This window comes from Lycorma delicatula, chromosome 6 (assembly GCF_047948215.1).
Source record: "Lycorma delicatula isolate Av1 chromosome 6, ASM4794821v1, whole genome shotgun sequence".
NCBI lineage: Eukaryota > Metazoa > Arthropoda > Insecta > Hemiptera > Fulgoridae > Lycorma > Lycorma delicatula.
In genome coordinates, this window is record NC_134460.1 from 25,644,602 (window position 1) to 25,657,118 (window position 12,517).

Genomic DNA, 12,517 nt, shown 5'->3' on the forward strand with positions numbered 1-12,517 from the left:
TAATAAGGTTTATTTGGTGTATTTGAGTGGTATGATTCACAAGTTCATTGTGTTTTGTCAACTGTTTCTGCATAGTAGCCTAATAGACTTATGTTTTCTGAACCTGCATTTAGTTAAAGTTTTCATTTATTTTCTTACAACTTATTGTGTTATAATGTTGTGTTTGATTTTGTAAGTTATTTTTTTAAGATTTTTCTTGAACACCTATAAGGTACTGCAGCAAGAAATTAGCATTTTAGTATTATTATATTTGGTTAGGCATAAATATGAGTAATTCATTTTTTGGGTTGTATGTGTTGTAAGGTCTATGACCTATAGTTGTAACCTACTTAGTGATGGTTTTGTAGTTTTACTTGTAACATGTATTTTTCTTATTTATTTAGGTCTATGTAATTAAGTTTTGGAACCAGTTACGTGCATTTATACATAATTTATATATTTTCATAAAATTATAAAACTGGATATAAAAAATTCATTTTTTTATATTTTATTTGAAAATTAGTGTAAAATTGGATCCTGTTTTCAATAAAAACATCAGTTATCTTCAAAAACATTTTTAGGATGAAAAGTATTTTTTTCAGTAATTTTCTTTTATAGTAGTATTTTTATTCACGAACCAGTCAGATAAAACTGAAGGACTATTTATATGTGTGTTATAAATTAAATGTCTGTTCTACTTCATTTCACCATATTTATTTTTTATTTAAACTGTATAGTTGGTTACATATATTTTCAGAAAAATTGATATAACCTATGAATTAAAATCTGTATACTAATATAAAGTAATAAATGTATATACTACATGTATTGATTATAAAGTAAATATGTATTTATTACAGTACATATATGTATTGCATGTATGTACTTTGTACACCCATGTACCACACGCACCAATTTGTCTGTAATGACAATGGCAAAAATAGGCTGCATGTCATAAAAGATTCTAAGTTTTCCCATTGATAATGACGTAGTGATTCAACTTATATATATTAATCAAACCTAACACAATTGTAATATAGATTGCTTTGTTTTAACTGTCAACCCACATCCAGTAAAATAAGATAATTTAAATAAAACAAAAAGCTTGGCTGTGAGTAATTACCTGTATTAAAAAATTAAACTCTTACCTACGATGTGGCACCAGGCTTATCAGAAGTTGTCCTGTGCATTTTCTCACACATAGGCTATTCTTATTTTATACAAACACATCTTTATCAATCAGGAGGGAGCACCTTTCAACAATTACACCTAAATAATCAGAGCAATGTAAGCACCTTGAGAATTTATCCGTCCAGATTTAACATACAATGAATTAAACTATATCTCAGTGCATACAAAGATAATTTTAAAAAAGTTTCAAAGATTCATCATAGATTTAAGAAAAAGGAACAATTATTTCCTAGATCAGATGAAGATGATATTTTTGGAGAGGAAGAAATTACCCCGTACATAATTTCTAAAGAAAGAATCTTGTGAAAGATGATAAATATCTACCCAGTATTGTTGTATGAGGCACAGTAAAGGGGAGGATAAATAATGAATTAGTACTGTAACAGATTAAATGCGTCTGGGAACATTGAGCAGAAGCTTTATAACAAAATTTTTCCATACTTTTAACAGACAGTTTCATGATAATGCAAAGTGAACACTGATTGCTAGAAAGTGTGATCAGATTATTATTCCTAGTGAATGACGTATGTTGTTCAACCTCTAGATATTTGCATAAACCGACTGTTTAAAACCAAATTCCATAAACACTACATAAACCAGATAGCTAACTGGATACATGAGACTACATTATCTGGTATCAAACCATCTTTGATACAGATTTGTGAGTGGATTATTGCGGCTTAGTCAGAAATACCGAATGATATAATTAAAAAATTATTCAAGAAATGTTGTATTTCAAATTTTCTTGATGGAAGTGAGGATGATTATTGTGGTTAAATGATTACAAAGATAATTGTATTTTACGGATGATGGAAACTTGAGCAGTGATGACAGTAATTAAGGTAAATTTCATCTATAATTTCTATGCTTTTAATTAAATATTTACAATATATTCTGATTTATTCATATTATGCAATTATTTATTCAATTTTCTATGATGATTTTGTTAATAAAATGCAAAGACATAATAGTATTTTTTTATTTTTTTTAATTTGTCAAACCTAATTGCATGTCTTACATGGGTACACATGGTACAAGAGGGTATGTGGTAATATATATACAGAGTCTATAATAATTTTTTAACTCTGATCAAGGTAGTAGGGACATTTTGAGAAGTTATGTTGATAGCCCTGATAGCCTCAAATGTTTGTGTAACAGTAGTTCAAACTACCACACCAGTTTTTGTATTGTTGCTAAGGTGAGTTTAGTTTGTTAATATGATCACTGTTCAAGAAAAAGCAAAGTGTGTTTTATGGCAGGCTGAATTTAGTCCATAATTTTAGTTTAACATGGATTTTGACATGAAAGTGGAAAAGAGCCACCCCATGAAAATAATATATAACATCAATTCAGACAGTTCAAAGAATCTGAATCTGTTCTCAAGAGAAAATCAACTGGCAGACCAATCATATCAGATGAAACTGTTGAACGAATTAAACAATCTGCAATCAGAAGTACTTACAAATCCATCTCTCATTGAAGCCTCGAATTAGATATTCTGAAAACAACAGTTCACAAAATTTTGTACAAAAGATTGAATTTACACACGTATAAAATCCAGCTACTGTAGGAATTGAAACCTGATGAAGAAAAATGTGTCAATTTTGCTGTTGAAATTTTCCACAAAATTAATGAAAACGAATCATTTTTACATTTTTGAGAAATGACATGACACACTTAAAGTTAATGTTTGGTGTGGCGTGATAAAAATTCATGTAATTTGTGGCTCTTTTCTCTTCACTGAAACGACTAAGAATGGAAATATTTATCTTGGTATGTTAAACAATTACTGCTTTTCTCAACTGGATCTACTCAAAAGTATACAATGAATTCATATCCAATAAGATGGCGCAGTCCTGCACTTAAATGCATTTTTCGGCCACGCTTTGAACAAAAAATTTGGACGTCGATGGATAGGCTGGTAAGGGCTTATACCCTGGCCTCCAAGGAGTTCAAATCTGACATCTTGCTATTTTTTATTGTGGGAGTATATAAAAATCATTGTTTATTTGCAATTTGCAAAAAATATGTGACCTACATAACTTAAAGGAAAGAATTAATGAAGCAATTGTAACTATAACGGAAGATATGTTAATTCAGGTATGGGCAGAAACTGAGTATTGATTGCACATTTTCTGAGTGACCAATGGTGCACATATTGAAATTTATTAGTTACATAAGAAACTGTGAAATGACAAATTTGATAAATAAACATCAACTGCAAGTATTTTTGTTTTTATTTAATCCATGTTCAAAACCCCACCATTCTTTTATAAAGATTCTGTATATTTATACAGAATAGAGTATTCTGTATAGATAGTATAGATGTATTTATACATATGGAGTATGTATATATCAGTATCATGTAGAATACATCAATCTAAAATGAATGTGTTACTTTTTAATTTGTGAATTTTATAATTATTTTAATTAATATGTTATTTTTAGGTTCAAGATTTCCTGTCAAATGGACAGCTCCAGAAGCGATTGTCTATGGTAGATTTTCTATAAAATCTGATGTTTGGTCATATGGAATTCTTTTAATGGAACTTTTCACTTATGGACAAGTACCTTATCCAGGTAATTTTTTCCACCTTTTATTTTATTATCTTTTAAATCTAGTAATATCATTTATGAATATTTAATAATTAGTTTTATTGAAAAATGTGTTTCTAATTGATAACATTTCATAATATAAGATTATAGTAATATTTTACTTCTAACTTCCTCTTAATTTATCATTCACTCTTAATCAACCAAATTAACTTTTTTGAAACATTGAACAATGCAAAAAGTGAATGAATGATATATTGCATTTTATAGTTAGTTATAAAAAATTTGCTCCAATATTGACAGTAATATAAATCCCATAAAAAAAGTTTTATTCTTGGTCACCATACTGGGTTTTACATCAGCTTGTTCTTTTCCTAGCAAAGATCTGCCAATTTTTGCCTAAAATTACATTCATCTCTCTTTGAAGAATTGTATTTGTAAGTGCACTTCTAGATCATAATGCACATGCTCTGATCATCGCAACATCTTATGTACATTTATAAATGTAGATTAAGGTATGCTATTGCGTCTACTATAGTTTTTACTTACGCTATTGTAAGGTCCATGTTGTATCATTGTCTGGATACTTCATTTCTAGTATATCATTTTATTTTATGTAATTTGAATAATGCTGTATTCTTCAGCAAATGTCCTGACAGAAAATCTATTAGATCATTTTGTAATAAAAAAAGAAAATAAACCAATAAACAACTTCAGGATAAAGTAGAAGTATTGACAATGTTACAGAATGCACAATATTAACGGTATATTTCATTATAGTATTGATTTTTTTTCTAAGTATTCTACAAAGGTACCTTATGCAAAATTTTAAACATGTTTGAACTGAAAATCTTAGAAACAAGAACTATTTTTGTGTTAATTTTTATTAGAATTTTGTGAAAGAAATAATAGATTATCAGTGATTTTCTTCCTCTTCAGCCCACTGACACCATGTAGCTGATAAAGGCCTCCCCCAAATTCCACCATCTCTGTCTGTCTTAAGTCTGTCTTATCCAGCTATTTCCTTGATATCTTTGCAATGTCATACATCCAACACCTCTTCAGTCTTCCTTGATGATTATGTCCCTCATATGGTCCCTCTTCTATTTTCTGTTTAGTCCTCTGTTGTCCTTTATTTGGGCTAAATCTCTGGCCCTTACATTTATTTTCCACTTTTCTGACTCTAACATCATCATATCCTATCTGTAACCATTTGTTATATTTTCTGTCTGATCACTTTATATTCAGTATATACCACTCCATTTGTCTTTCTGTTTTTTGAATTTTTTCCGCTGTTTCTTTTGTTAATGGCCACAATTCTGATTCATCAGTCAGTGCTGGAATGATGCACTGATTAAATAACCTCTACTTTTTACATTTTTCTTAGGGCCATCCGATTACATTCAAGTATTTGAATTACTGTTGTGAGTTTCAGTTATTCGTACCAGTTGCCGTAAAGCAAATGGTTATTATTATTCTTAATGTTAATATAGTTATATAATGTGATATATCTTTGTTTATTACAATAAATATATTTTGTCTGTTGTTGGTAGCACAGAAGTGTTTTTTCACCCAGAAAACCCCTCCTCCCCATAAAAAATAACCTCTTCTTATTCTATTTTTATTCCACTCTTTAATATCTCTTGATTCTTCCATAAGCTATTCATCTAGACCTTATACTTCTTTCTATTTCATCTTTTATTTCTTAATATTAACTTTCTTCCTCAAGTACATATATACATCTACCGCTTCTGTCTCTACGTTCTCAAAGTTATACCCACTGCCCCCTCTTCAGCTGTTTTACTCTTCAATTTTGTTTCGTTGACGTTATTGCTAGACCCACCTCTCTTGAAAATTATTCTAACTCTTCCAACATTGATTTTAGTTCTTCTTCAAAGTTTGCCAAAATCATAATATTATCTGCGAATCTAAGATGATTCAGTCTTCTCCCATTTAAATCTATTCCCTAGTTTTACCAATCTGATTTTCTCATAGTAAATTGACTGCTGCGAATAACTTTGGTGATAAAAAGTCACCCTGTCATACACCTATTTTCACTTTAAATTTATCGCCCCCCTCCATTTACCATTACACAGGCTGTGTAATGGCTGTTTTATATAGACACTCATTGACATTTCTGGATTCATCTTTTATTCCTATTCATTTAAAGTTTTTGTAAAGGATCTTTATGTAATAGAATAAAAAGGCTTTTTCAGAATCTATAAATCCAATATACAAAGAAGTATTGTACTACTTGCCCTTTTCTAACAATATCTGTAATGTTTGCATTGTGATTGACAGTTCTATAATTTCTTCAAAAACCAACTTGTTTTTGTGGTTGCATCTCATTCAGTGTATTACTTATTCTCTTAACAATTATTTTTTTGAATAATTTGTAAATATTTGACCTAAGGCTAATAAGTCTATAGTTTTCTACCATTTTAGGATCTTTCTTCTTATATAATAGTGCATTATTCCATGCCTTTGGTATCTCTTCCTCTTCCAAGTGGCTTTATAATTTTATCTCCTTCCTTTATCATCTCTATAGCAATATTGTTTTTCCTGTTGCTTTTTTATTCTTCATATCTCTCAAAGCCCTCTTTACTTCCCAAGATTTTTCTGATGGTATCTTGCCTATCTCTTCTCTCAAGTTTGATGCATATTGTTTGTTTCAAATCTGTATGAGCAAAATTTAACTCATTAATATATAGAGCTATAAAATATTTAAAACATAACAGTATAAAGTTAAACAATGAATTAAATAATGTCAAATATATAGCTATAAATAATGGATACAACAAAAACCTAAAAAATAAATTATATACTAAAATAAAAATATAAAAGATAATATAAAACTAAAAAATAATATTGACAACGGAAACAAATGTGGTAAAATTGAATACAATATAAATTATACGAAATTCAATAGAATATTTAAGTCATGTGAATTAAAAACTGCATACACAACAGATAACAAAATAATAAACTATATAAATAACAGAGATTCTACTAGAATAATAAAACATAAAGATAAATTTAAGTTAGATAAACAGGGATTGTACACTTTAAAATGTGCAAACTATGATCTGGAATATATCGGGATGACTAATCAATCTTCTTTGATTAGAATTAATGAACACATTTTTTGTGTAAATAAAGAAAACATAGAATGATCCAATTTTGCCAGAAATATCATAGAACATAATCACAATTACAACCCAAATAATTTTATTTACTCTTCCAAGTTTAATTTTACATAATGGATCTCTAAAAAAAATACCATTAGGCAGTTGGATTTTATAACTCACATGTATCATTGAACCTGCTCCTCAGGTACCTCTAGTTATTAATTACATTTTTATGTATAATTTAATCAGTAATAAAATTATAAAATCAAAACCACCAAATACAGTAAATTAAAATATGACACTTACCAATTGTAGCACTTCTAAAGTCAGTACCTCATTGTGAACTTATATAAATGTTTCAGTTTTAGAGTTATAATTATCTGTCTTTTAACGATTATTTGTGTGTTTTTTTTTATTAGGTATGCATGGTAGAGAAGTGATAGAGCAAGTGGAAAGAGGTTACAGGATGCCAAAACCTAGTTCACATCCTATACCTGAGCCTATATACAGGTTAATGTTACAGTGTTGGGACAGTGACCCTGATAAACGACCAACATTTGAATTTTTAAATCATTATTTTGAAGATTTCACAATCACATCTGAACTACCTTATAGAGAAGTCAGTGATTAAAATACAAAATAAAATATATTAGTGAGACATATGATTATTATTACTGTTAGTATGTATTGTATTTTTGTTACATTTCATTATTTATAATGTATTATCCACCATCACATCCTGGCAGTCATGAGGTTTAATAAATTTATAATTGTATTAAAAATAAAAATAAAAAACAAAATAAAAAAACAATCAGTGTATGTGATTATTATTATATTTCTATTATATTAATTGATACTATATGGACCGTGTTCATTCTTATCTTGCCTCGGTGTGATGATGGACTCCTTTATATTTCAACTGAATAGAATTGAACTGTGATCTCTTACTACTACTACTATTATTAAAATTAAATAAATATATATTTTATATTTTATTTTACCTGTTAAAAAAACTGTTTAACCCTTTTGCTGCTATTAAATTAAAAAAATCCAGCCTTGAAATTAGGAATTTCTATGAAATCTGGAAAAGTATATTTTACGATGATTTTAAAAAAAATGATTTTATCAGTTTTGTATTGATCTATGCATATGTAAATGCATGCTCAATTTATATCTTGTATATTATTAAATTTACATTTTCAAAATATCATTAAACAATATAGAACAACTGAGGTAACAAGCTTTAAATAGTTTCATAAGAATTTAAAAATATCTTAAATCTGATTAAAACTTCCTAAAATTTGCTGCTTGTTGTGTACTGGCACGTAAAACTCCCTCCAAAACCTGTTGAGTCCAAATTGAAAGGAGTTGACTCCCTCCAAAATAGTTATTTTTTGTAAAAGTTATGCCAGTAGAAATATTAGTTTTATACAGTTTAAACAATTATTATTTGTTTTTGGTATTTGTTTAAAATTTAAGAAATACCAAAATAATCACTTCAAACACTCAGGCATTGATGATAGGGACAATCTTGTTAAAATTTAATTGATACACAGGATTTTTATCTTATTTTTGTCAAAGAGGACCAAATTGCCTTATGTGTGTGTGGAGGTCAACAAGGTACATGTTTATTATTTGTGGCAAATTTTGAATTTGTGTAGACAAAGTAAAACAGGGATAAAAAAATAGTTTTTTGAAATGCAGTACAGTAATTACACTGATTTACATTCAGGATCTTCTGTATTGCCCATTTCAGTAATTTGCTTACTGAAGCAAATTACATTCCATAATATTCTGGGGAAACAGAGTTTTCCAGAATGTAAAAAGAGTGAGTAATTTTCACAAAATACATCATTTTCAAATTGTGCAGGGTGTTAGTAGCATGCAAGGGCTCCTAATCACATAACAGTATCATGCAGCTCTACTTTAGAGCATGTCTTTGTGGGATCCTCAACTCAGGGTACTATCCGACCTTTTACCTAAGATTTTGACTTATCCATGAATTCTACCCTTTACACCCTGATTTTAGATAGTGCTGGGCTGAAAAGTTTACTTGAGTAACCTCTTTGTGTTTTAAAATTCATGAATCCAGTTGTATTTTAATTTAAAAATTGTTTTTATTCATCCATTCTAGAATATTTGAATATACAGTATCTGAATTCCACCAGTCCAGTCTCCTACATCTATATTAAAAATGATTTTTATTTTAAAGAAAAAAACTAGTTATATTAATTACTGCACTAGGTTTTAAAAGATAATTCAAATGAAGAATTGATGAAAATTATATTAAATTTAGACAGGAAGTGAAAATTTACTAGTAGTTTAATAAAAGGTAATGAACTTGAAATAGGAGATACCAAAAGAAAGTAACAAGGACAAAAAGAGAAGTCTACATGTTTAGTTGACATAACTTCAATATTTACTGAGTGTAGCACTGAATAAGTCAAAAGTAGCCTATCACGAAAAATGGAAATATATAATCTTTCTAAATGGATGAAGTTAAGATAAATAAAGTCAGGTGAGGTAATTTTTGCCATTAAATTAATCACAGATTAATAGAGCAAAAGGATTAAAATGTACTTAACCATATAAAATATTGAATTTAAAAAAACAAACTATACTGTGTGTTCTTTGACAGATAACATTTTATTTAACTTTAATTGCACTCTGTGTAAAGTTATTTATTTATGTCATCATTAAAGATTGAAACCCGAATTGTTATTATATATTATTGTATTATAATTGAAATTTGTTTAAGTGCATTCTTCTAGACTGTTGGCTATTCTTCTAGAGAGAAATCTTTCTGCCTAAAAATGTTTTTAGACAAAATATGTATGTATAATTTAAAAAATATACCCATTTATTCAGAGAAAAAGTCAGTCACGCAAAAGTAAAAGACCTAGAATTTTTAATTTGACAATATTATTGTTACTTATTTTCTAATAAGCCAGTTAATACATAATGTAACTGTGAAAAGAACAATTAATATTGAATTGTAATATTTAGAGATATTTAAAAATAATATTGTTTGAATTATGAATGTGCAGAATAGATAATAATGATAAAGTTGGTGACCATGAATGGTTCAGTCATCCATATTGCATGTCGTATACTTGTACATATTTTACAAATAAAACAGTTTTGTATTTCATAATATGTATTATTTATTCAAATTCACTGAAAGTTTCTGTTCTGCATGTTATATCAACCTGTTGACACATTTTTTATAGATGAAACAAATTAAAAAATGAAAGATTCATTAATGTAATATAATTACAAAATTTAAGATCACATAAAAATATCAAATCATCACCTTTAGATTTTAAATTAAACATCAGGAACATGTACAAATGAAGGGTTTTAAAGTAAAATAAATGAATAAACATTTAAGTCTAATTTAATAATGAATTTTTAATGAAATTTGACATTTATATTAAAATATAATCATAATTTTTAAAATATGTAAATAATGTTTAAGAACTTTTAGAAAGATTGGCTCTTCATTAAAATGATTGCAGTTTTTGATAACCAAATAATAAATCCTAACACAAGTGAAAACAAACCATTTTATTAAACATAAGATAAAAAAATCTGTAAATTTTTTCATTCTTTATTATGTTACAATGTGAGCATCCTTTGTTGCTTGGCGAACATGTTTCTTGACAATTTTGTTACTGTGTCTCCAGTCATATATGCTTCATCATCTCAGTAGTGATCATTCTGTCTCTCAGGTGTTGCAGATAATGAATATTTTTTACATAGACTATGTTCTTAATATACCCCTAAAAAATTAGGACAAGTAAAATCTAATCATCTTAGTTGCCAGAAAACAGACATGCCTTTTCTAATCCAACTATTAGACAACCTCTTATTGAGGGTATTTTTAATGTTTCTTACAAAGGATAGTTCATTGTCTTGTTAAAAAAATGTTTATTGTAATTTATGTAATGATCTTATACTAATTCACATCACTTATTTTTCTTGTGAGAGTCATGAACATATAACAAAATTTCATTTGGTTGTTGAGAACCTTAAATTCTATAATTGTGGTGATTCCATTTATATGAAATTACTCATTTAAGATGAGTATTATTGTAATCAGTTTTATTTAGCATATATTTGATAAATTTAGTTTTTTTAAGACAATTCCCTTTCTTAATTTCATGATTAAATTGAATTTTCTAAGCGAATAATTTCAACAAAAGGTTCAACTACCATTTGATGGTAGTTTTAGGTATATCGAACTTCCCAGTTGTAATTAGCATTAGGTTTGTGGGTGTTTTTACACACAATTGTTTCATGAGCCATTCTGTTCTGAAAGAGAGGATTATCCTGAAGATTTTTTTAAATTGTTAATTTCTTAAAATTGATTAAATTTATAACTTAGTCTTTTCCATACTATATTGATATTGTTAAGTTATTATAACTGATCTAAATTCAGTAGTTAAACAAATCTTGCTAAATATTGCACAATCACTATTTTACTCTCAACTTTTCTATACAGTTCATTCACTACTATAGAGAATATTCCCAAAGGTGTTTAGAAATTATGCTTACTGATGACACTTTATTTCAAAATACAGAAAATGGAAAAAATATTTAAAATGAAATTTTCATTCTGAAAAAAAAGATGAAAAAATTATGAGTTTCCTATTTATTTTTTTGGAATAATATTTTAACCAAAATTTTAAACAATGCTGTAATCAGTTGTTTTTATAATTTTGAAAAAAATATTGAACACACTAAGCTCTAGCATAAGTTTTTTCCTTGTGTTCCACTTTTCAATTTTCTACTGAACCAATTCATTTCATTGGTTTAGTTTAAAATATAAATCCTTATTTACATAATATCTTTGAGTCATCCATGTGGGTAGGTTTGTTACAGATGTTATCAGTAATTAATATAAAAATAAGCTTTTTCATTAACGTTTTTTATTTGAATCTTATTTTGAAATTCTAACTGGATGAACTGTACTCAATTTTGCATTTCTACTTGCGTTACTGGTTAGCAAGCAGTAAGTCTTGTCATGTTTTGTGCCTCACTTATCTGTATTTATGATGTCAATGCCCCATTATTGTAGCCAGAATTTATGTAATCATAAAAAGCATTGACTTTCATTCCTCAGCCGTTGAAAGATAATAGTTATAAAAAAGATATTAACAGTTATTGAAAGAAAATTTAATAATATCTATTAACATGGCAACTTTAATGGATGAGTCATTCTCTTTTATCTAATAGATCTTGAGTTCAGATCCAGGCTTGATGTTTTCATATACCTCAAAATGTCTATTTCATAACTGGCTGTAATTTGACGTTAGTCTGTAGTTGTTAAGATGAAATAAATAAATGATTTGTAATTACTAAAAGTAGACTCTCTTAAACATTAAAAATTGCACTAAAATTTTCTGCAATAAATTTCTGCTAGTAAACATGGAACCTCCACTACTGTATATACAAAAATGTGTAAATAACAAAAAAACATGTACTAATAACTAATTATATTCTTTGCTGCTTATAGTTAAATGAAACAAAATTTAGAATTATATGTATTTATGAAAAATTTAAGATTAATTCTTGAAATTTTTTATAATTTATTTTTATTTATAATTAATTCATAAGACAAAGTGAATTCTAATTTAAATAACTTTGTTATTAATTAATACTAA

General features: G+C 27.6%; 1 protein-coding gene across 4 annotated transcripts in view; it reads left to right on the forward strand.

Moving 5' to 3' along the window:
* The window catches only part of Src64B (Tyrosine-protein kinase Src64B), a 350,311-nt gene that overhangs the window by 333,573 nt on the left and 4,221 nt on the right, over window positions 1–12,517 (forward strand). For 3 of the 4 annotated variants that reach the window (XM_075369448.1, XM_075369450.1, XM_075369449.1), the window contains 2 exons: window positions 3,619–3,750; window positions 7,271–7,470. In XM_075369448.1, the coding sequence (XP_075225563.1) occupies window positions 3,619–3,750; window positions 7,271–7,470 (332 nt within the window). Of the gene's footprint in view, window positions 1–3,618; window positions 3,751–7,270; window positions 10,006–12,517 lie in introns of those variants that run through there. The other variant, XM_075369451.1, reaches the window with a different exon arrangement.